At 40.7% G+C, this 25,828-nt stretch overlaps 1 protein-coding gene across 2 annotated transcripts; it reads left to right on the forward strand.

The window, feature by feature from the left end:
• The first annotated feature begins 1,617 nt into the window (after positions 1 to 1,617).
• Aldh8a1 (aldehyde dehydrogenase 8 family member A1) lies at positions 1,618 to 24,458 on the forward strand. Of its 2 annotated transcripts, XM_047559764.1 has the most exons (7): positions 1,618 to 1,813; positions 5,274 to 5,421; positions 6,219 to 6,374; positions 12,992 to 13,141; positions 18,695 to 18,951; positions 21,920 to 22,081; positions 23,236 to 24,458. In XM_047559764.1, the coding sequence occupies exons 1-7, from the start codon at positions 1,676 to 1,678 to the stop codon at positions 23,686 to 23,688; spliced, it is 1,464 nt and encodes a 487-aa protein (XP_047415720.1). In that variant the 5' UTR covers positions 1,618 to 1,675; the 3' UTR covers positions 23,689 to 24,458. The 2 variants fall into 2 exon arrangements, with proteins under 2 accessions (XP_047415720.1, XP_047415721.1); XM_047559765.1 differs by lacking the exon at positions 6,219 to 6,374.
• Positions 24,459 to 25,828: the final 1,370 nt, after the last annotated feature.

Genomic DNA, 25,828 nt, shown 5'->3' on the forward strand with positions numbered 1-25,828 from the left:
ATCCAAAGAGATTGTACCATGCATATTATTCCCTCCCTCCCTTCTTCCTTCCTTCCTTCCTTCCTTCCTTCCTTCCTTCCTTCCTCTCTTTCTCTCTTCCTTCCTTCCTTCCTTTCTTTCTTTCTTCATTCTTTCTTCCCCTTCCTTCCTTCCTTCCTCTCTCTTTCTCTCTTCCTTCCTTCCTTCCTTCCTTCCTTCCTTCCTTCCTTCCTTCCTTCCTCTCTCTCTCTCTCTTTCTCTCTCTCTCTCTCTCTCACACACACACACACACACACACACACACTTATTTTCTTATTTATATTTAGATGGGGTCTTGCTCTGTTGCACAAACTGGCCTCATACTCCTGGGCTCAAGTAAGTCTCTTCCTCAGCCTCCCAAGTAGCTGAAATTTCAGGTGTGCACTTTTAATGGCTAAGTAACATTCCTTCTTATGGATCAAACAATTACAATATTCAACTATTGATGGACAGATTTCAATTTTTTAATTATCGTAAAAAATAATGTCCAACAACTTATTGACTTGTCCACGAGCAAGTTATTCTGTAGGGGTGATTCCACGAAGGGAAATGGCTAGACAAAAAGCAGACATATTTGCATGTTGACACTGTCAACTAGTTCCCACCTCATAGTGTTCTGTGAACCCCAATCAATGGAGTGGCAATGCCTGTGCTTCTCCACATACCCCACAAAGTGGATGTCCACCTTGAAAAATGCACTAGAGTCTGATGATCCAGAAGGACACCTCTTTGAAGTTCCTTGATTATCAATGAGGCTGAGCATCCACTAATACACTGTTAGCCAGTCACGATCCCTTGGCTATGAGTTGCTTGTTTATAGCTTTTGTTTACCTTTTCTCTTCTCAGTTTGTAGAATTGGACACCAATGCCTGGTTTGCTATGCGTCATACACTCTGGGGCTTGCGTTCATTTCCATGGCACATCTGGGAAGACCTGAGCTGCTGCTGCAGCACTGGTTGGGGGTGGAGAGAGAGCTTTTCAGAGAGGAAGGCAGCCAAAATGAAAATCAAAAAAGCAAAACAAAAACAAAACAGCAAAAAACAACCAAACTTGATGAGCAATGGAAAGAGGGTGTCTGTCTTTACTCACCTCTGTGGGTGAGAGTAGTGAGGTGTTGAGGTAGGAGCACCTGATTTGAAGACCACCGCTCCATGGTTCATTCCCTGCTCTGTGACCTGGGACACCTCTTCTTCTCTGAAGAAGCTCAGTTTCTTTGTCAAAAAGAGAGGAAGTCATGATATTAATTCATTTCAGGGAAGATTATTGTGTAGAATAAGTGAGGAAATCCATGAAAAGGACTTGCTTCATGTTTTGGCACTTAATCATGAGCAATGAACCATTTACTGTGTGAATTGAATAAAATCATATACAGATGCCTTTGAACGACTGTAGGGGAAGTGATCATGCAAGTTGATGATAGTTTAACTCTGTTATACATTTCTCTTCATGTGCTGGAAGTCTGTGGAATATTTGAGAGCTGTTTTAGTTGAGAGGCTGGAATGCTCTCTGAGGGTGTTGAGTCTCCTCCCACTTTCCTGATTGGCTTTTGGGATACTGGATATAGGACATTGGAACTGGAAAAGGGGAGGACAACTCAGCATTAGGGGCAAAGTTGGGGACAACTCAGCGAAAGGGAAAGGCAGTGCTTTTCCTCATTATGTCTGGAACCAGGGAACTTTTGATGCTGGAAAACTTCATTGATGGAAAATTTTTACCTTGTCACTCATATATAGATTCTTATGATCCGTCAACAGGAGAAGTGTATTGCAAAGTGCCAAACAGTGGAAAAGAAGAGGTGAGTCTGTTCACTTAGAGAAAACCAAAATGTATTTAATATGTTGGCAAATTATGAATCGCTTCATTTTCTAAAAGAGAAGGATTATAAAGCAGAAGGAAGACACTAAAGTTTCTCTTGTAACTGGGCAGGTGTGAGACGCAGAACAAATTGCAAGTTACCACATTCAGAAGACTTACTACATGCAGAAGGTTACTACATTCAGAAGAAAGTGGTTTTTCTAGCCAACCTAACAGCTGTGGGTGCAGTTTTTATTTTTATTATGTTTAAAAATTCTCAGACATCCCCTAACTATAGAGTGAAGTATTACTTGTACCAACTATTATTAAATGCATCTTTTCTCTACCAAGTGTTACCTAAATTTACCAGTAGATCCATGGATTTCTTAAAAAAAAAAAAAAAGTGTCAGTTCACTAAAACAAACAACAGCAACATTAATTACTCCTCATATCTTCAAAATTCTTGGGATAATGCAATAATTTGAATAAGGAAACTTAAATCTAATTTTCATATATTTTTGAAGTTAGATTTAGCATTTAAAAAAACCTTTAAACTCTGAACTTAGTGGCATATATGCTCTCTTTCTTTCCCTTCCTCCCTGTCTTTACTCCTTCCTTCCTTTACTCCCTCTTTCTTTTCTTCTTCTGATGAATTGATTTTACTTTGGGAATTTTATAAAATATCTGAGATATGTTAGAGTAGTTTTCAGTCACTGCACTGAGAATGTAAATATATCTGGGGTGATAAACATGACTGGTGTATGTATACTCTTTTAAACCATAATAGAGTCTGATTTATTTTTAAGAACTAGATTATTTAAATTAAAATTATAACCTTTGTATGCAGATTTCTTTGAAGAACTCAGTTATCTTTTTTTGTGAACATTTCAAGTCTGTCTCGCATTAACAAAACCTTTAGACTCGTGGATTAATGTTGGCAAGTATTGGCTAGTTTGTTGGTTAAACTATAATCTGCAATTTTGTTTGTTTCAAATGACCCAAGATAACTGTGGGAAATCTAGTCTTTTCCACTCCTCCTTGTTTCACAGTGTTTTCCAAAGTGAAGTTAAAAATGCATATCTGCCAAATTCAGGTTGGATATTTTCTGCAGCTTACAGTTAATACCTTTTCAGAAAATAGAACAAAACTGAAAATAGTGGTTGCTATTACAGTAATAAATATTTTTTATTTCCATGAATCCAACTCACAAGTATCCTATTTGATTCCATAAATCCCACTTTCTTTTCCTGGCTTGAAAAAAATGGTGACTGTACAAACTCCATGATAAATTTCCCAAATAGTTGCTCACAGCAAATCCTACCAGTGCTCCTAATAGGGGTTCTTCATTCAGCTTTAGTTATGTGCTTTACCTTCACCAAGCTGCCTTACCAGGATTGTCCCAAGGAGAGAGTTGTAACAACCTAGAAATTAGGCTCCGTTATCGTCCTTATGTTCAGAGGGCAGAATGCTAACACTTTGTTGTCTGATGCTTAGGTCGGTAGTATGTGCTTGTGTGTGTGCTCAGATATACACATGCACACATTTGTTGTAGGCCATTTGCGTTATGGGATTGCAGCTGGAAGCACAGGCCAGAGTCAAACTGCCTGGCTGCAAACACCAGCTCCACTGCTTGCTGTCTGTGGTCTTGACTTACAGCTGAGCCTCTTTATGCCTCAGTTTCCCCATCAATGAAATGGGAATAATAATGATTCCTACTTTGTAGGGTTTTTCCGAGGATTGGATGGCTAATCCATGTAAAGCCCTTGGTGCTTGGCATGTAGTATTCTAAGTATTAGTTTAGGGTAATATTATTGTATATAGTAGACTAATATGCTATCTATATTATACAAACAAATCACGTGACACAAGACAATTTAGAAAACATGAGTGGACTTGAATTTTCTAAATGTTAAAGATCAGATTTGTACTCGATCAACTGTAGGAATGAAGTCCCTCTGGTTGGCTGGCAGTGGATTCTCCATGGCTCAGCTTGAGGTGGGAGTCACCAAAGCCCACCTCCCTTCCTTCATCCTGCCTGCAGGCCACATTAGAGATTCAGTTTTGGAGGTCAGGCTACCATCCTCAAGCAAATTTCTATGGACGATGAGAATCTTAATCTTTGGTGTTGTTGTGCCAGGGCTGCACACAGGCCAGGCGAGCACTGTACCCCTGAGCTAAGACCCCAATCCCCTTGATAATCGCATGCCTTACTTCAGCTCATCTGAACAAGGGAGCCATTGGCAGGGTTCTTCATGAGGGGCCTAGATCAGAAGTCTGGATGGTCAGATCACATGACCTAAGAGAGTCTGAAGCCTGTGAAGAAGTGTTCTGAGGCTGAGCTGGGCCCAGTGGTGGAAGGAAGGTGGAAGTGACTTTTCTTCACGCATGTGCGGAGGAAGGGGTGGCCCATGGACTACAGATTTGTTTTGTCTGGAGAAGGCATTGCTTAGACATTGCCTGAGTGAGAAGAAAGGCAGAAGCAGAAAAGCACTCCAAGATTCATTCTGCTGCATCACATTTTGGTCATGAGTTGGCTATACATATACCTCATCATTTGTTTCTTTGGGGACATAGCTCCAGAACTAGATCCCTAAGATTTCTGTTCAACCCTAGATCCCCTCCTCTCCAACACAGACCCTTTCCACTGGGCACTGGACTTTGGGCAGGGGTAGGCACAGTGGTTATGCCATAGTAAATCAACTTCTGGTTTTGAGAACCAAAAAGATCTGGATTTGAATCCTGATACTGCATTTATTAGCTGTGTGACCTCTGGAAAGTTAATTGAACTTTCTATGCTTTGCTTCCTTCATCTATAAAATGGGCATAAAAATACTCAGGGCAAAGAATGTTAAGGGGAGCTAAATGAAATAATTTGTATATTTAGTCATATTCTTTTAGTTATAAAATTATTCAATAAATGACTAATGGGGTAGGAGCATGCCATCTACAAGCCATGGCCTTCCACAGCCTGGGTAGGTTCTGTGTCCACCTCTGCCACTGCTGTAAGAAGCACCTGACTAGGATTAGTCATTCCAGGGGCCAATGACATCCCAAGGATAGGATGTCATATAGAACTTTAGACTATAAAACATTAGAGCTGGATTAAGAGCTTTAGAGATTCTATACATCTGTAGTAAATTTCTCCTCCCATTCAATATTCAAAAAAGTGATTGACATCGCACATCTGCTGAGATTCAAACAGCTTCTTTCTCATTAACCGATTGCTGCATTCTAGCTCCCTCGGTCGAGATGGAGGGTTTTGCTTTGTTTTTGTGGTGTCCATTTTGCTGGTGGCATTAACCCCTGTGTCACCCACATGTGGTAGCCCAGCATTGGGATATGTTGGATAACAGACATCAATTATGTAGGGACCCATGGATTCTGGATTCCTCCGGTCCCTCAGGAGCAACAGCTTTAAACTGGCTCTCTTCCCTCTTCCCTCTTCTGTTTGCTGCTCAAAGATTGAGGCTGCAGTGGAGGCTGCCAGAGAGGCCTTTCCCAGCTGGTCGTCCTGCAGCCCCCATGAGCGCTCCCAGGTCCTGAACCGGCTGGCAGACTTGCTGGAACAGTCCCTGGAGGACTTGGCCCAGGCAGAATCTAAAGATCAAGGTGAGAGCCATTTCTGTCTAACAGAGCTGGAATTTGCGTGTAGAGGTCTCATACTAAATGCTTATAAAAACAGCAATACGTTACCCAATATTGACCATTAATACCCTTGTTCAGTTTGTCAGATGGTCTCTTGCCACTTAAATGTAATTGATGGAGTTCAGGATTCTTGTCATTATTCGTATCTGGTAGGTGCTTCTTATAGCCCTCCAGTGAGGCAAGGAGACTCTGCTCCTAGGTGAGCTCATGCAGTCCCAGTGAGCTCACACTTCTCCTTCTGCTCCATCCAGGAGCCAGGACAGGGATGGTCATGTGACAGGTGAGCAAGTGTCACACATCATTCATAGCTGGAATGTTCCTATTAATCCTTCTGATGACCACCATGTGTTAGGAGGACATTTTATATAACTCACGTGTTTGTATGTGATGTGCAAACACAGCTATCTCAACACCCATTATCTCAACCCCTTCACAACACTTACAAAGCCTGGTAATTTGGACTGGTAAGACCCTGTGTGGGTGAAGCGGTAGCATCTGACAAATTCCTGATGAGAGCTATGAAATGTTCAGTCCATAAAGCAAAGTGATCTGATTCCACTCTGCCCCCTCCCCTTATTTTATAAACTCATACCTAATGATTTCATGATTTTAACCCAACCGTGGTCAAGGAATGCCTCCCAGGCTGGAAGGAACTGTGGCCAGCGCAGTGTGAGTTGGGAAATGGTGTGGGGACAGTTGATGGACAGAGGTCTCTGCTTACTCCACGTGGAACACCCTGGCAGTGCTTTTCCTCCCTACAGGGAAAACCCTGACTATGGCAAGAACCATAGACATTCCCCGTTCTGTGCAGAACTTCCGGTTCTTTGCTTCCTCCTCCCTGCACAACACGACAGAGAGCACACAGATGGACTATCTGGGCTGTCTGCACTACACTGTGAGGACCCCAGTGGGAATCGGTAGGTGCTGGTGGGAAAGCCTGCATCACGATCATGCACAGAGGAGCTCAGAAAATTCTGTAGCCTTAATCTCAAGGAATGGACTAAGGAAAAAGAAGGAGCCAATTTCTTCTTTTTCTGAAAATTTGTTGGCCTTAAAAATCAATTTCTGATTTATTCTCTTTGTGTCAAATTCCCTACATACTCCTGGAACATTATTTTGGAAAATTACAGGGAAAAGAATAATGCTTAGAGTAAGTCACATGCCAGGATTTTTTTTGCCACCAATGATTAGACAACAACAACAACCAACCAACTAACCCAGAGAGTGCGATGGTTTAGACCGAAGAATTCTGTGTGCTTCATTATCTTCTCTGAAAACCTGGGATAATAGTTTATCTTTACATATTTTAATAATTATATGAATTAAATAAATCATACGTCTAGGACACTTAGATAATGACCACACTTATGAATTGATTTAATTAATAATCCTTGGCTGAGATTGCTCTACTTCCTCTACTCAGTTCTTTCTCTTGATCTTTGAAGAAACATCTAAATGTCTGCAATGACTAGGCATGTCCACTAGATGACACTGTTTCATCTGAAAAGAAATTTTTCTAGTTATATTTTATGAGTATTAAAGAAAAAATGAGGCATTTTACTATTTTTTTATTGTAAACAAATGGGATACATGTTGTTTCTCTGTTTGTACATGGTGTAAAGGCATACCATTTGTGTAATCATAAATTTATATAGGGTAATGTTGTTTGATTCATTCTGTTATTTTTCCCTTCCCCCCACCCATCCCACCTCTCTTTTCCCTCTATACAGTCCTTCCTTCCTCCATTCTTGCCACCCTCCCTAACCCTAACTCTAACACTAACACTAACCCCTCCGACCCCCCATTATGTGTCATCATCCACTTATTAGCGATATCATTTGTCCTTTGGTTTTTTGAGATTGGCTTATCTCACTTAGCATGATATTCTCCAATTTCATCCATTTGCATGCAAATGCCATAATTTTATCATTCTTTATGGCTGAGTAATATTCCATTGTATATATATACCACAGTTTCTTTATCCATACATCAATTGAAGGACATCTAGGTTGGTTCCACAATCTGGCTATTGTGAATTGAGCAGCTATGAACATTGATGTGGCTGTATCTCTGTAATATGCTGATTTTAAGTCCTTTGGGTATAGGCCAAGGAGTGGGATAGCTGGGTCAAATGGTGGTTCCATTCCAAGTTTTCTAAGGAATCTCCACACTGCTTTCCAGAGTGGCTGCACTAATTTGCAGCCCCACCAGCAATGTATGAGTGTACCTTTCTGTCCACATCCTCACCAACACCTGTTGTTCCTTGTATTCTTGATAATCGCCATTCTATTTGGGGTGAGATGGAATCTTAGGGTAGTTTTGATTTGCATTTCTCTTATTACTAGAGATGTTGAACATTTTTTCATATGTTTGTTGATTGCTTGTAGATCTTCTTCTGTGAAGTGTCTGTTCATTTCCTTAGGCCATTTGTTGATTGGATTATTTGCATTCTTGGTGTAGAGTTTTTTGAGTTCTTTATAGATTCTGGAGATTAGTGCTCTATCTGAAGTATGATTGGCAAAGATTTTCTCCCACTCCGTAGATTCTTTCTTCGCATTGCTGATAGTTTCCTTTGCTGAGAGAAAGCTTTTTAGTTTGAATCTATCCCAGTTATTGATTCTTGCTTTTATTTCTTGTGCTATGGGAGTCCTGTTGAGGAACTCTGGTCCTAAGCCGACATGTTGAAGCTCTGGACCTACTTTATCTTCTATAATCTGCAGGGTCTCTGGTCTGATTTCGAGGTCCTTGATCCATTTTGAGTTGAGTTTCGTGCATGGTGAGAGATATGGGTTTAGTTTCATTCTGTTGCATATGGATTTCCAATTCTCCCAGCATCATTTGTTGAAGAGGCTATCTTTTCTCCATTGCATATTTTTGGCCCCTTTGTCTAGTATGAGAAAATTGTATTTATTTGGGTTTGTGTCCGTGTCCTCTATTCTGTACCATTGATCCACCTTTCTATTTTGGTACCAATACCATGACGTTTTTGTTACTATTGCTTTGTAGTAGAGTTGAAGATCTGGTATTGCGATACCCGCTGCTTCACTCTTTCTGCTAAGGATTGCTTTACCTATTCTGGGTTTCTTATTCTTCCAGATGAATTTCATAATTTCTTGCTCTATTTCTGTAAGGTACATCATTGGGATTTTAATTGGAATTGTATTGAATCTGTATAGCACTTTAGGTAGTATGGCCATTTTGACAATGTTAATTATTCCTATCCAAGAACATGGGAGATCTTTCCATCGTCTAAGGTTTTCTTTAATTTCTTTCTTTAGTGTTCTGTAGTTCTCATTGTAGAGGTCTTTCACCTCTTTTGTGAGATTGATTCCCAAGTATTTTATTTTTTTCGATGCTATTGTGAATGGGGTAGTTTTCCTAATTATTCTTTCCAAAGATTCATCACTTATGTATAAAAATGCATTAGATTTATGTGCATTGATCTTATATCCCGCTACTTTACTGAATTCACTTATGAGTTCTAAAAGTTTTCTGGTGGAATTTCCTGGTTCCTCTAAGTATATAATCATATCATCAGCAAATAGGGATAGTTTGAGTTCTTCTTTTCCTATTTGTATCCCTTTAATTTCTTTGGTCTGTCTAATTGCTCTGGCTAGAGTTTCAAGGACGATGTTGAATAGAAGTGGTGAAAGAGGGCATCCCTGACTTGTTCCAGTTTTTAGGGGGAATGCTTTCAGTTTTTCACCATTTAGAATGATATTAGCCATGGGCATAGCATAGATGGCCTTTACAATGTTAAGGAATGTTCCCACTATCCCTACTTTTTCTAGTGTTTTGAGCATGAAGGGGTGCTGTATTTTATCAAATGCTTTTTCTGCATCTATTGAAATAATCATGTGATTCTTAACTTTAAGTCTGTTGATATGGTGAATTACATTTATTGATTTCCTGATGTTGAACCAACCTTGCATCCCTGGAATGAAACCCACTTGATCGTGGTGCACTATCTTTTTAATATGTTTTTGTATGCGATTTGCTAAAATTTTGTTGAGAATTTTTGCGTCGATGTTCATTAAGGATATTGGTCTGAAATTTTCTTTCCTCGATGTGTCTCTGTCTGGTTTAGGTATCAGGGTGATATTGGCTTCATAGAATGAGTTTGGGAGGGTTCCCTCCTCTTCTATTTTATGGAATACTTTGAGGAGTATTGGAATGAGCTCTTCTTTAAAGGTTTTGTAGAACTTGGCTGAGAACCCATCTGGTCCTGGACTTTTCTTTGTTGGTAGGCTTTTGATGACTTCTTCTATTTCATTACTTGAAATTGGTCTATTTAAATTGTGTATGTCCTCCTCGTTCAGTTTAGGCAATTCATATGTCTCTAGAAACCTGTTGATGTCTTCGAAATTTTCTATTTTGTTGGAGTATAGATTTTCAAAATAGCTTCTAATTATGTTTTGTATTTCAGTCATGTCTGTTGTGATATTACCTTGTTCATTCCGAATTTTAGTGATTTGGGTTTTCTCTGGTCTTCTCTTTGTTAATGTGGCTAAGGGTTTATGAATTTTGTTTATTTTTTCGAAGAACCAACTATTTATTTTGTCAATTTTTTGTATTGTTTCTTTTGTTTCAATTTCGTTGATTTCAGCTCTGAGTTTAAATATTTCCTGTCTTCTACTACTTTTAGTCTGTTCTTCTTTTTCTAGGGCTTTGAGCTGTAGTGTTAGGTCGTTTATTTGTTGAGTTTTACTTCTTTATTGAATGCGCTACATGAAATAAATTTTCCTCTAAGTACTGCTTTCATAGTGTCCCAAAGATTTTGATATGATGTTTCTTTGTTCTCATTTACCTCTGAGAGTTTTAAAATTTCCTTCCTAATATCTTCTGTTATCCATTCATCATATAATAGCATATTGTTTAATCTCCAGGTGTTGGAGTAGTTTCTGTTTTTTACTCTTTCATTTATTTCTAACTTCAATCCATTATGATCTGTATTCTATCAGAAGGTAGTGTCTCTACCTTCTTGTATTTGCTAACATTAGCTTTGTGACATAATATATGGTCTATTTTAGAGAAGGATCCATGTGCTGCTGAGAAGAAAGTGCATTTGCTCTTGGTTGGATGGTATATTCTATAAATGTCTGTTAAGTCTAAATTATTGATTGTGTTATTGAGATCTATGGTTTCTTTGTTCAATTTTTGTTTGGAAGATCTGTCCAGTGGTGAGAGAGGTGTGTTAAAATCACCTAGTATTATTGTGTTATGATCTATTTGGTTTCTGAAATTGAGAAGGATTTGTTTGACATACATGGATGAGCCACTGTTTGGGGCATAGATGTTTATGATTGTTATGTCTTGCTGATTTATGCTTCCCTTAAGCAGTATGAAATGTCCTTCTTTATCCCTTCTGACCAACTTTGGTTTGAAATCCACATTATCTGAAAATGAGGATGGATACTCCAGCTTTTTTGCTGAGTCCATGTGCATGGTATGTTTTTCCCCATCCTCTCACCTTTAGTCTATGGGTATCTTTTTCTATGAGGTGAGTCTCTTGCAGGCAACATATTGTTGGATCTTTCTTTTTAATCCAATCTGCCAGTCTATGTCTTTTGATTGATGAATTCAGGCCATTAACATTCAGGGTTATTATTGAGATATGATTTGTATTCCCAGTCATTTGGTTCATCTTTAAAATTTTATTTATTTATTTATTTATTTTTTACACGACTTGGTTCCTCCTTTATTTGACAATTCCTTTAGGATAATTCCTCCCTTTGCTGATTTGCTTCTTTGTTTTTCATCTCTTCTTCATGGAATATTTTGCTGAGAATGTTCTGTAATGCTGGCTTTCTTTTTGTAAATTCTTTTAGCTTTTGTTTATCATGGAAGGATTTTATTTCATCGTCAAATTTGATGGTAAGTTTTGCTGGGCATAAGATTCTTGGTTGGCATCCATTTTCTTTCAGGGCTTGAAAAATGTTGCTCCAGTCCCGTCTAGCTTTTAGGGTCTGGATTGAAAAATCTGCTGATATCCGTATTGGTTTCCCCCTGAATGTAATTTGGTTCTTTTCTCTCACAGACTTTAAAATTCTGTCTTTATTTTGTATGTTCGGTATTTTCATTATAATGTGCTTTGGTGTGGGTCTGTTGTAATTTTGTGTATTTGGAGTCCTATAAGCCTCTTGAACTTGATTTTCCATTTCATTCTTCAGATTTGGGAAATTTTCTGATATTATTTCATTGAATAGATTGTTCATTCCTTTGGTTTGTTTCTCTAAGCCTTCCTCAATCCCAATAATTTTAAATTTGGCCTTTTCATGATATTCCATAGTTCTTGGAGATTCTGTTCATGATTTCTTACCATCTTCTCTGTTTGTTCAACTTTGTTTTCAAGGTTAAATATTTTGTCTTCAATATCTGAGGTTCTGTCTTCCAGGTGTTCCATCCTATTGGTTATGCTTTCTATGGAGTTCTTAATTTGGTTTATTGTTTCCTTCATTTCAAGGATTTCTGCTTGTTTTTTTTTCAATATCTCTAACTCTTTATTGAAATGATCTTTGCTTCCTGTATTTGCTCTTTTAACTGTCGATTGGTGCGAACATTCAATGCCTGCACATTTTACTATTTTGATTCTTTGAACTTTTTGGAAATCACATTTTTAGGGCATTGTGGATATGTATAACTGCCTCCTAAGAAGTACACTAAAAATTTTTGCTGAAAAAATACTCTGTTATCCCCTAAAGAACAGATTTTTTTTTCCTCAATGGGAAATTTAATACTATAAAATATACACTTACTTTCATAGCACAGGTTTGAGGGCAGAGCTTAAAATGAAGGAATCCATTTCCTTAGACATGATGGAGGCTTTGTATTTGTTAAGTCTTGTGTTTGAGAACCTGGACAATTTTAGAACATTGCGTGGAGACACACTCTGAATGTCGGGTTTGTTACTTATCCAGGAAATCTGTTGGGTCAGGATACAAGTGAGAATCTAGAGAGAACTTTTATTTAAGAATATTCTAAACAGTTTAGATGGATTTCATGATCTATGCATGAAAGTTGTTTGGCTTTACTGACAGGAGGGCCCCTACCAGGACCATTCAGAACCATTTCGTTCCTACTTTACAAATAATTCTAGAAAGCTTGAGATATTACGTGTCAATCCACAACATATTGGAAACAGAGGTAGAGAAACTTGTTAGAATAAATAGCAACTGAACAGCTTAGTAATGAGAAGGGAGAAACTTTTTTAAAAAGTAAAGCCCAGTTTATAAATCTCAAAATGCATTACATTCTGAAACTGTTAAGCCATAGATTGGTGACAGCCTTGTAGCCCTAGGGCTTACATTGTTGTTCATAATTATAATTGTGAACCATCAAGAAATGTGAAAACTGTTTTAAAAGGCACAGTTGTGTATAATAAATTTTAGATTAATTTACTTGAAGTTACCTACAAATAAGCCAAGTTTGGGATTTTTAAGGGTAAGTTTCATGCAGCACAAAGGGGTTCTCAGTTAGTAACCTTGTCTGGTCAGGGGCATGTCACCATGGAAGTGCTTCTGTTCTTGTCCTTTAGCGGGTCTGATCAGCCCTTGGAATTTGCCCCTCTACTTGCTGACCTGGAAGATAGCTCCGGCCATCGCTGCTGGGAACACTGTGATAGCAAAGCCCAGTGAGCTAACTTCAGTGACAGCGTGGATGTTGTGCAAACTCCTGAATAAAGCAGGTAATTAGGTGTTGGGGCAAATTTAGGGGAGGAGCAAAGTTATATACAGATCTCCCACTCGGCAGCAATATCCAGCCCAGAGACATCTTCAGGATTTGTCTCCCTGATCCTTTCCTGAGAAATCCCTTTTATCCACAGTAGGGCATTCGCACACTATTCCTCTATTCAACTGCTACTGTGCCACCTCACAAGGTAGTGACTAGAAGTGTAATGAACATATAGCAGCATCGCAAGCTTAATGAGTTCTGATCTAATCAAAGACACCAGCTCGCTCTAGAGTGTCCTCAACAGTAAATTTTAGTCTTAGGTTTAAGCCACAAGTTAATCTTGATGAAAATGAGAAGATTGCTTATTCCTATAAGTTGTATACAATAGCTTATAGACACAGCCATTTCCAAAGGATTCAAATATACATCCTTTGGCTTTCCTTGATTTGGGATCAATACTCAGAAGCTGATAGGCTGTGGCCTCTCACCTCAAGGCTCACACATTTGCTCCTGTGTTAGTCAGTTTTTCATTAGTGTGATTCAAATACCCAACAAGAACAATGGAGACAAAGAAAGGTTTGGGTTCAGTTTCAGAGACCGACTCCATTGCTCTGGACCCAAGGTGAGGCAGAACATCATGGTGGAAGGGTGTGGTGAAGGAAAGCTGCTCAGCTCACTGCAGCCTGGAAGGAGAGAGGGAGGGACAGTGTGCACATGTGAGAGACCAGGGACAAGACAATTCCCAAGAGCACACCTCCTGAGACCTACTTTCTCCAGCCATGCTCCACCTGCCTGGAATTGCTACCCAGTAATCCATTCAAATTCTTAATCCATTTTATGAATTATTATCAAATGGATTAATTCATTGATGAGGTTAGAACTCTTATAATCATTTCACTTCTCAATATTCATGCATTACCTAACCCATGAGGTTTTTAAACAAACTATGCTATTCTACCCCTGACCCTCCAAAGCTTATGCTTATCTCACAGTACAAAATGTACTCACTCCTTGCCCTGTTTCTGCTAGTAGTTTAATGGCCATATTCAGAGTGCAATCCTGGATTTGTTCTGGGTTACAACTCCACACAAACAGCCTGACGCTGAACCGGGGTTTGGAAGTCATGGACAGGAAGCACTGCAGGTAACAAGTGAGAAGGCCCCTTGCTATTAGGTCTCTGGGTTTGTGTCCACCACAGTCAGGGTGGGATGATGTATGGATGTACCATCATATTTTTGGCTATGTCACCTTCTGCTGTGTTCACTGACTTGCAGCACACAGAGAAGGTACTGCTGGGTTCTCCCATATTTACAAAATGGGCACTGGGTACCAGCCTATCTCCCTCTTTTTTCTGGATACCTTTGCTCTTGAAACAAAAACATACACATTAGGTTCCAGTAAAATTTAGTCATCTCTCTAGGATTCTAATGATAGGTTAAAACTGAACCTGTTCAGAGCAAGGCATTGGGCCATATGATGCTAGTATCCTACAGAGGAATGAGGCCTCCCAACCTAGGTCATTGGGTGATGTCTATGGAAGCCCTAGTCCTCTGGGGAAGTGTATGACTTGAATGTGTCTACCTCTCTGATGTCCCAGAATGTGTCAGTCTTTCCTTACAGAAGAGACCACCATTCTCATGCCATCCTTTGCAAAATGGAGTCTTTGGTGTATGCAAACTTGCAGAATATTTCTTCACAGCCAGTGATTGTAGGTTCCTAGAAGGGTTCAGGATTGGAGCTCTGTAAGCTCTCTGTTGCTATAACAAATACCTGAGATAAATCAACCTAAAAACAAGAAAGGTTTATTTTGGCTCAGAGTTTTGGAGTTTCATGGTCAGTTGGCTCCATTGCTTTTGGGCCTGTGGTGAGATAGCACATTATGGTGGGAGCACACGGTGGAAGAAACAGTTCATCTCATGGTGAGCAGGAAGCAAAGAAAGAGGAAGAAGAGGGACTGGGGTCCCCATATTCCCTTCTAGGGCACTCTTCTAATGACTTAACTTCCTCCCACCAGCTCCACCTCTTAACAGTTACACCACCTCCCAGCAGTACCACTGACTGGGGCCTAGCAACACAGGGACCTTTGGGGACATTCCAGATCCAAAGTATTGCTACTCTACTTTGATCTCATAGGGGAGGAGGTACATGGAGGGGCGAGAAGCCCTGTTTCCCTGAGCACTCCCCTGAAACCAGACATCTTGATCTACAGTGAGTCTTCTTCCCTCACCACTCTCCCTAGAGCCTGGTCTGCAGGAGAGCTTTCCATTTCCATCTGTTTGCACAGCACCCATCTTTCTTGTGAACCAGAAGTCCTGTTATGCCAAGGCAGCCCTTCTCCTTCCTTCCTGGACTACCTTTGCCCAGTTTTCCTTCCCTGAAAAGTACCGAGAGGTGCTGATCAAATCGTACCTCTCTAAACTCTTGGTTTCTCCACTAGGATTTGGAGGACATTCAAATCACAGCCATGAAATCCTACTTTACAGTAATGCAGGAGGAACTTTTAAGAGTGTAAGGGGAAAAAGTGAAAATGAACTGCTAACATATTCTGTATTTTAAAGAGCTAGCTCCTCTAGTCCTGGGCGTAGAACTGTAAGTACCTCTTTGGGAGTCTGGAGTATTCATTTTCTTCTTGGGGGTACCAAATGTTTGCCCTCATTCCTGGAGAGTCCCCTGGAGGTTTTGAGCCATTTCCACTTTTTTTTTTTCTTTCCCCCAGCTCTATTTAAATTTAAAGTTCTTCTTCTTGTCTCCCTGCCAATCCTGGGTATTTGAGAAGCTTCATTCTTGTCTGTTCCTATGTTTCCAACTTGCCTATTAGTCACCTCGCCTGAATTTTGCTGAATATCTTCCCGTTTAACTGCTTTCCTTCTCTTATAATCAGAATCTTTTAAGGGTTCAAAGGCAAATATCTATATAAAAGTTTCACAAATGTCTGGATCAAGTGGCAAAATGGTCCTGAGAAATCATGGCCAGCAGATACCGCTTAACACATGAACATGGGCGCTATAGAAGCAGAATCAGAAGGTTAATACTGCTCATGGAAGGCCATCGGGCTGCTGAAATGAGCTCACTCTCCCGTGGTGAGACATATGTGGTGCTCCTGTGTTTCCTCTCACCCTCTGGTAAAATGCTGCCCTATGCAGGAGAAATGATTCAAGTCACTTTTTCCTTCAGTCCCCCTTCCTGTCCCACTCCCTGATCCAGCCACACACATGGCCCATATTGGATGAAGAAGAAATGTGGGAAATTTGACTCTGTTTTCTCCCCATCATTTGTTCTCCTTCCTGACTCTTTGCCCCAACAAGGTGCCCAGGGGCTTTCATGTGGTGCCAGGCACACCTCTGGCAAGGACCTGGGATCCAGAACTGACCTGAGCTAGATTCGACAGGTGCACACACTGAGGGGAAAGGCAAGGCTGTTAGACGGGAGGCTCTGACAGGTACTCTCATGGCACTGAAACTTCTTACCTTAGGGTTTTCTGTGGACACGGCCTCTATTGTCCCCTGAAGGTGATCAGACTTAGGTGGTGGCTCTGTGGGAGGGTGTCCTGGATGATGTGATCATCATTGTGAAATTATTTATACATTAAGTGCAGATTCTTGAAGTGTTGGTTTGAATTCACGAGGGTGTGTTTCTGTTGAGGAGAGAATGCCTTACGAGGGGCAAGGGAAGGAGACTAGGAGCAGGCAGGGCCAGAAGCTTTAGGATGGAGGACTTCTGCACCTACTGTGGTCTCCTAAAAAAATGGGTTCAATTTAGCTACCTCCCAGCAGACCCTAAGAATTTCTAGATATGACATGATCAAATGCAAGTTCTTTTCTGCACACAAAGCTCCCTGTATTTGCAAGCCATTTCTAATTTGGATACTGGACTTTAAGCATTCATTCACTCATCCATTTATTGAGCAATTATTTATTAACCTGTTCTGGACAGTTTGGCTGTTTACTCATTATTAAACCTTACTTTGCCTCAATTTTCTCATTTGTGAAGTGAAGATAATACCAAATGCCTTATAGGGTTGCTGTGAGTTCTAAAAATGGTACACTAGTCCCCCCTTATCAGTGGAGAATATGCTCCAGGACCCCCAGTGGATGCCTGAAACCATGCATAGTATTGGGCCCTATATATTGAGTTTTTCCCTATACAGACATATCTTTGAAAAGTTTAATTTACAAATTAGTCACAGTAAGAGATAAATAACTAGTAAGAAAAGTAGAACAATTGTAACAACATACTATGATAAAGGTATGTGAATATGGTCTCTCTCCCTCTTAAAGTTGTTGTATTAGTCAGCATTTTCACTGCTGTGACTAAAAGATCTGACCAGGACAATTACAGAAGAGGAAAAGATTAAGGGCTCACAATTTCAGAGCTCTTAGTCTTAGTCCATAGAAGGCTGGCTCCATTCCTTGGGGCTCTAGGTGAGGCTGAACATCATGGCAGGAAAGGGTGGCAGAGGGAAGCAGCTCACATCACAGTGATCAGGAAGCAGAGAGAGACTCCACTCTCCAGATACAAAACATATATCCCACAGCCACACCCCAATTCCCACCTCCTCCAGCCACACCCTACCACTACCAAATCACTGACTGGGTTAAGACTCTTACAATCCAAACATTTCTCCTCTGAATCTTCCTGCATTGTTTCACATGGGAGCTTTTGGGGGACACCTCATATCAAACCATAACAGCAATAAAGACAAATAATATTTTCAGAGAGTCACTGTGAGTTGATTATTGAAACCACAGAAAATAAATCCACAGATATGGGGAGCTACTGTAAATCACTAATAACAATGACTGGCCCACAATAAACACCCAATTAATGTGAGTTCTTTCCAGCGTTAGTTCTATGTGACCAACTAGGGATACAACAGAGAACAGAAACCAGGTACCATTTCTACCCTTAGTGAGCGCATCTTCTGGTGGTGGACAGGCATATATCAGTAAATCCAGAAAACACATAAACACACACATGTAGATTCAGGGCAATAGGATCCTGTGATAGAAAAGATTGGGACATCTATTTTGGGGTGCTCTTTGTACTTGTAAGTTGGTTTTAGAGTGCAGGGGCTCTGTTCAAAAACCATGGGGCACAGGACCTCCAACCCAAACCTCACCCACCCTGGGAAATTTCCCCTATTTCCCTGGCCAAGGTAGTCAATCTTCTTTGCAGATTCATACTTTCCTCTACTTAACGTTTTCCCCCTACACTTCGACTCCTAGATATCACATTGGAACAGGGCACTGCTCCCTCATTGAGCTTGACCTACCTGAGAATATATGTGCATCTACAGTCCCTAAAGTGTAGTCACTACTATGGGAGGAATTTCCTAGGGTGTGTACCTAGAAGCACCTGAGGAATTCCATCTACTGGGTTCTATAGGCAGAGGTGACTCTCCAGTCCTTGCTTGGCTATTTTATGGAGGTAGCCATAAAAGCTGAGTGTTGTAAAACCTGCCAAGTGCTCCTCCCATTCAAGCTATTGGAAATTCAAGGAGCGTCTTCATGTAACCTTAAGTTCTCAACATACTCAGTAGAATTACTGTCACTGATGCTGTTTCCAGGTGTTCCACCAGGTGTGGTCAATATTGTGTTTGGAACAGGGCCCAAGGTAGGTGAGGCCCTGGTGTCCCACCCCGAGGTGCCCTTGATCTCCTTCACCGGAAGTCAGCCCACCGCTGAGCGGATCACCCAGCTGAGTGCTCCATTCTGCAAGAAGCTCTCCCTGGAACTGGGGGGCAAAAATCCTGCCATCATCTTTGAGGATGCCAACCTGGACGAGTGTATTCCAGCAACTGTCAGGTCCAGCTTTACCAACCAGGTATGTCCTCTGAGTATTCCCCACCCCATGGTGCTGTCAACCTGAATCTGTTTTATCACAGTGCAAATCCCAGGAATGAACAGGTAAATCCAGTCGCTTCCATGAAAGGAGGATCAGTCCATTGTGATATTCCAGTGTCGATCAACTCCAATTCTTGAATTCCACAACTTATATCATGTAATGGGCAGAATGATTGATTTTGCTGCTCCACCCTCCTCCAATTTTTATTCACACATTTACACTATTTCCTTTCGGTGCCCACATGGCCTATTCCCAGTGGACCTTATTCTTCCCTCAAAAGTATCTCAAATGCATCCATACTGTATTACCACTGTCTGTAATATTGCTCAATTTGGTGTCTCAACTTGGAGTCATGAAGAGCTTCAGTGCCATCTTGCATCTCCAGAAATTACACAACCGAGGCTCTTTGTGGGCTCTTTAGTGTTAGATTCTTCAAGGTCTTGGCACCCCAAATGGTTAAGAACACTGTACAGCAGCTTTGTGAAGATGGAAGCAGTACCTGTTTGTGCAGCAATTTTAGTATCAATGCCGAGGATACTGCATAGGTTCTAGCAGATGTGTGCTAACACTAAATGATTTGCTCCAAAAGATATTTTTATTTTAGTAGAGACATAAGTCTCTACTAAAGTGTCATAACTTCCATAGAAGAACAGTGGAATGAGACAGTTTTGCATTTTCCTTGACTGGAGAAACATTGGATGTTACAAAATCGTTTGAACCTGTATTTCTACACCTGTAGAATCATTTGGGCAATAATAACGCCTTCAGATAGGATTTTGTAAATGTAAAGTGAAAAACCTTCTTCTTCTTCTTCTTCTTCTTCTTCTTCTTCTTCTTCTTCTTCTTCTTCTTCTTCTTCTTCTTCCTCTTCTTCCTCCTCCTCCTCCTCCTCCTCCTCATTTTGGTGTTACATGGGATTGAGCCCAGGGTTTTGTGCATGCTAGGTAAGCACCCTTCCACTGAGCTACACCTCAACCCTGGAAACTATTATTTTAAAGATAATTATAATGATAATTATTTGACTTACCATAGTTCCTAGAGAAAAAGTCTAGAAGCAAAGAGGAATTTTGGATCAATAGATAAGGCCTTTTATGATACTACTGATTTAATCATTAAAATAAGTAAATATCAAATGAATAATTGAATCCCACATTTTGATGATTTCCAGATAACAGCAAAAGGTAGACAAATTCCATGAACTGAGAATTGACATGAGACAGGAGTACACATTCTCTGTATTAAAGGAAATGTGTACTGAGCCTGGAAGTGTAGATTCCTGGCTGCTCAGTTACCAGAATCATGCTAGGATTTGACTGCACCCAGAAAGCCTTCCTCCTGGGGGTGTTTTAAAGTTTCAGTGGGAGAAGAATCATGGCCAATTCAGCAACAGTTGGATTTTAGGCAAAAAAGAAGAAGAAAAAAAAGTTTGATTTTTTTTTTTTTTACTTAAGTGATGAGTCCCATGGATTACATACTTCCTTCTTAATTAGACATGATTGTCTTATTGGGGGAAGCATGTCTATATGAACTTGGGCACCAATGATTCCAAACTTCATTTCCTAACTTTAAAATGAGAATGTCAACACATCAGACTTATTATGTAAGGAGCATTCTACACAGTGCCTGGCAAATGACAGAGACTCAATAAATGATATTGTCCTCTTCTCATTTCCTCCAAAGTCATCCTCTGAGGGATCTGTGTTGCCTATGCTTTCCTGGCACAGAGTAACAGGAGACTTGGTAAAACCTCAAGTCTCTTTATCCTATCCCCATAGGGCACAGGGCACTTGTGCTGATGAACCTGCCAGGTGTTTGGTCATTTCCCAACCTAGATAAGCAGATAGTTCAGATTGTGATCCTGTTTGCAGAAAGAATTGGTTATTTTGATACATTAACTCTTTAATTTACACAATGAACTTTTGTACAAATACCAAGATAACTAGAAGCATTCTGTTTCCTAGGATTTTTGTGAAGACCAAATACAAATGTGATGAAAATAGTTATTATTTCATCACATAGATGCTATAGTTATTATAGCATCTATGTTCTATCTTTAAGCTGTAACCTGCAACCTATTACTTCTCCAAGGTGTCTGTGCCTGCCTCCTACACTTTTAGGATCCCATACCTCTGTAAGAATCTTGAGCTCACTAGATTCCTATCACTTCTCTCCATCTCCATTGATCCCTCTCTGGTCCAAGCTACCTCCCTCATCTGCACTTTGAAATATCTCATAACTCTGAACTGTTTCCACGCCTATTTCCTTCCTTTCTATTTTCTACACAGCTGTCAGAATGATAATTTTAAAATGTAAAATGATCATATCACTCTTCTGCACAAACCCGTCCAGTTTCACAATACCGGGACTAAAACGCAAGCTCCGTATGAGCTGTGAGGGTGCACTACGTTGCCCTGTTCACCCTGTGTGCTCGACTCCCACCATCACCTCTCCTTCCCGCCTCCGCTCCCAGTCTCACCCCACACTCCTTCCTGCCACACACCCACACCTGCTCCTTCCCGCAGCAGGTCCTCCGTGCTGACTGCTAGAATTCCTTCCTCCAGATCTTTTTTTCATCCAACTCCTTAATGTCAATAAAAAGTTCGTTCTCCAAATATCTCCTTTTTGCAATTGCCTTCTACAACCCGGTTTAGTAAAATAACTGTCTCCTTCTCTATCAGTTTTTATTCTCCTCCTCTGCCTAATTTTCATTTATTGCTTTGATCACTACCTGAAGCTCTATTGTGTGGAATGTGTTCACCTGTGTTTCTGTCTGTCTTCCTACGAGACTGTGTGCTCTACATGGTGGGGACCTGGGCTTGTTCACCACTGGATCCCATTGCCTGGACTACGCCTGATACATCACTAGAACTAGGAACTAGAAAGTGCTGGGGGATCTACCAGGAAGGAGAACGTCCTCCAATCTTGTCATTGTTCACATTCTTGGCAGGGTGAAATCTGTCTCTGTACCAGTAGGATCTTTGTTCAGAAGAGCATCTATAATGAATTTCTAAAGAGGTTTGTGGAAGCTACCAGAAAGTGGAAAGTCAGCATTCCTTCTGATCCATCAGCCAGCATGGGTGCTCTGATAAGTAAAGCACATTTGGAGAAAGTAAGTACACCTCCGTCATGTAAATTACAGAAAAGTTTTTGGAAGAGAAACTCAGCACAAGCATAACACACCTGGGCCTTTAAAATACTTTGTTTACTTCTGAAAAATTATGAGCTATGGGAAATTGTCTCTGGACATAGGGTTTAAAAACTTTAGATTTTAATATGCAAATGGAGTTCCTTGACTAGAATGTAAGCTCCATGGCTAGGTTTATTCACTACTGTGTCCTCAGAGCTCAGAAATACACCTAGAACATAGAAGGTGCATAGTCGTAGTTGGGAGAATGATTCAGATAGCACTATTGTGTTCCAGTTAAGATTGCTCCACAATCAGGTGCCCATTTTCCTTGAATACTTGTAAATCCTCAGCTTGAAATACCCAGTATTGGGTCCAAAGGTGCAAGGTCCTCGCCATCTTTCTTGCCAGCATGGCTCAGCATCAAGACTCTGAAAAGAAACAAAAACACAAGAACTAAGCCTCCTTTAAGCCTCTTTTCAAGAAAGCTCATATGTCATTATCTTGGAGTTACTGGGTTAAATTATTGCACATTTGCTTTCCATCGTAGTTAGCTATACTATATTACTCAGAGGTGGTTTCAGAGTATAATCAGTAATGAGACTAGAAATTATTATTTTCTGGAAGCTCAGCTATTGAAGGACATTCTGGTCTATAAATTTTACAAATCATTCACTTCCCATTTATAATGGGAAAAAAAGGAAGAAAATACTCTTTCATATATTTAACTACAAAATATACCAGAGTTTGAATTTAACTTTACTTTTTATTAGTTTCATGAACAATGTATTCTCTCTGAGGCTCAAATATATCACCAGCAAATAGGGATAATGACAGATAAAGAGAGAGGATAGAATTTTGAAAGAATCAAATGGGAGTGTATGTAAAGTACTTATCTGAGTATCTGACACTCAGACATTAAATATGTTCCTTCCCTCCCCAATGCATGAACGCTGAATGCCCATATGATGGTTGGAACATCTCTGCTTTAAGGTTTAGTAGCTAAGTGACAAGAAAACCCCGGTTTCTTACCAATGACCTTATATTGCTTTCTGATGATTTGAAAATATGAATTTTTTTCTGCTGATTTGTGTGAAGCCAAATTGTGAGAATTTGCTAACTGTTTGTTACTCGCCCAGGTCAGAAGTTACATCAAGAAAGCTTGTGCTGAAGGAGCCAAAATCCTGTGTGGTGAGGGGGTGGATAGGTTGAGCCTGCCCCCCAGGAATCAGGCAGGCTACTTCATGCTTCCCACGGTGATAACAGACATTAAGGATGAGTCCTGTTGCATGCAGGAGGAGATATTTGGTCCGGTGACGTGTGTTGTCCCTTTTGATAGCGAAGAGGAAGTGATTAGAAGGGCCAACAACGTTAAATATGGACTGGCAGCAACCGTATGGTCAGGCAATGTGGGACGCATCCACCGGGTGGCTCAGAAGCTACAGTCAGGCTTGGTCTGGACTAACTGCTGGCTGATCAGAGAGCTGAACCTGCCTTTTGGGGGGATGAAGTATTCTGGGATAGGAAGGGAAGGAGCCAAAGACTCTCATGACTTCTTCACTGAAATCAAAACCATCACAGTTAAATACTGATCTTTGCCCATGAGGAAGCTGTTGTGGTCACTGCCTTGCAGCAGAGACCCAGCTGTCCAGGGTGGTCAAGGAAGTGCTAGCATCCATCCCAGAATATCTTGATGGCAGGAGGTACTCCCAAGCTCACCTTGGTGGCTCATGTTTTTACCGGCTAGCAAAGAGATTCTATTTTCAATGTGGACTAAGAGAGAAGACTTCTGAGTAGGAAACCACAACAAGGAAGCCACAAGATCATCATGTCCTGTCTTCATAGGATTTTTGTCATCCTCTTGACTGAATTCTTGGAATCCTCAGTAATCATATATTTTCATTTACAAATATGGGTAAAAAAAATCCACAAAGCTGAAAGACAACTCAGCATGATTTTCTGCCTTTGAGGGGACCATGAACATGGTCTCCTAGTCTACTGACCACCCAGCAAGGCTAAATGATAACTGTCTATTCCTCATTATGTATGGGGATGTTGAATATTTATGAAATTTGTTCGAGGAAGCCTATGTGATAGGTTGGGCTAAATATATCTATACAATGACTAACAAGAGTAAAATTGCTACCACTTTTAGAGGAAACTTGGAACAAGAAGAGGAAACTAATCCATTTCCACTGTCAAGTCTATCAATTGTTGTCTTATCATTTCCTAATCCAAAAAGAAGCATTAAAATAATGAGCAATTTTACTAAAAAGTATGACTTGTCCATTATCCCTACTTATGTCCATTCTCTTAGAAGTATGGATTCTTTTTCTAATAAAGCTATTTCTAGTTGCTTATTTTTCTGGATTCCCCAATGATTAAAGGAGAAAACTGAGGGTTATGGGTTGAATAGAACACTCAAGGTCATACCAACAGTATGGGGTAGAGGTAGGGCTGGATCCTCAGACTCTCAAACTCATGATTTCTGAAAACCTCACACCTGTCTTGGGTTGTGCTCCAGAGGGAGCAGATAATTTATGGTCCAAGGCATACGTCGTGCTGGGTCCTTCACCAAGTGTCCCTCTTGTTTTGCTTCTTCCCTCTTGTTCAGCTCCATTCTACACGGGTGAGGGACCCGCTACAGGGGCATGCAATCCAGGAACTCCTGGAACCCAGCATCTTCCTCACTGGCAGAAACAATCTGTTTGTAGTCTGCCTCCACAATTGGACAGGAATGTTAAAGGCCCTGGCTTATGTTATTACCCCTCAAATCTCAAAGCATTTGTAGCACAGCACTGGCAGACAGAAGGCACTCAACACTAACTCCAGAGGGGAATAAGGTGTTCCTGGTGCTCTGGGGTATTTGCTGCGTTAGTTGTGTGTGGGGGTACTGAGGGGAGCTGTGGGGGGAAGACTTAGCTTATAACTGCTTGGGATTTTAGGTATATTGACTTGTTTACAAATGCTGAGAAATGTCAGTCAGCCTATTGAGGATCAAGTGATGATGTGAATTATACCTCTTCCCAGCTTTCAACTCCCCTCCCTTCTCCTTTCCTCACCACCTCTCTTCTCAACCTTGATTACTTTAGTCCAGGACCAACTCCAAGAGTCAGCAGGAGGAGCTTCAATCTTTTTTTCTTTTTTATTGTTTATTCTATTTAGTTAGACATGACGGCAGAATGCATTTTGATTCATTGTACTCAAATGGAGTTCAACTTTTCATTTCTCTGGTTGTACACCATGTAGAGTCACACCATTCGTGTAATCTACCTGTACAGAGGGTAATGATGTTTGTCCCATTCTACCATCTTTCCTTCTCTCCACCCCCTCCCCTTTCCTCAGCAACTTCAGTCTTATCTTTGCTCTTGTAAGTGGTCAGGCCAAGGTCATCCTTATTCCTGAGACTCAAACCACATCTTGATTCCAGCTTCCGGCAGCTGTCTCTCCTCGTTCCCGAGTCTGACTATCTGCCTCCCACCCTACTTGCTCCCTAAAGGGAAAGTCGGAGCACATTGAGAGCCACCTAGGAGGTGGCTCTCAGGACGGGAGCCAGTCCTGTTCTTGTCAATTCTTGTCCTGGCTCTGGAATCAGCCTGTGCAGGGATTGCTTCTTGCTGACATTCTGGATGCCTTTTTCCTGCCTCTGTGTCTCTTTGAATCTAGAAGCTCCTGAGATAATCAGGGACCCCCATAGGGACAAAAACCAGAGTATTCCTAGGTCTTGGCTCA

This window comes from Sciurus carolinensis, chromosome 7, assembly GCF_902686445.1.
Source record: "Sciurus carolinensis chromosome 7, mSciCar1.2, whole genome shotgun sequence".
NCBI lineage: Eukaryota > Metazoa > Chordata > Mammalia > Rodentia > Sciuridae > Sciurus > Sciurus carolinensis.

Coding starts and splice junctions, on each gene's coding strand:
- Aldh8a1 (XM_047559764.1), top strand. CDS start 1,676: ATGTCTGGAACCAGGGAACTTTTGATGCTGGAAAACTTCATTGATGGA. Junction 6,375..12,991: donor GAGGACCCCAGTGGGAATCG/GTAGGTGCTGGT, acceptor CTTGTCCTTTAG/CGGGTCTGATCAGCCCTTGG. Junction 22,082..23,235: donor GTAAAGCACATTTGGAGAAA/GTAAGTACACCT, acceptor TTACTCGCCCAG/GTCAGAAGTTACATCAAGAA.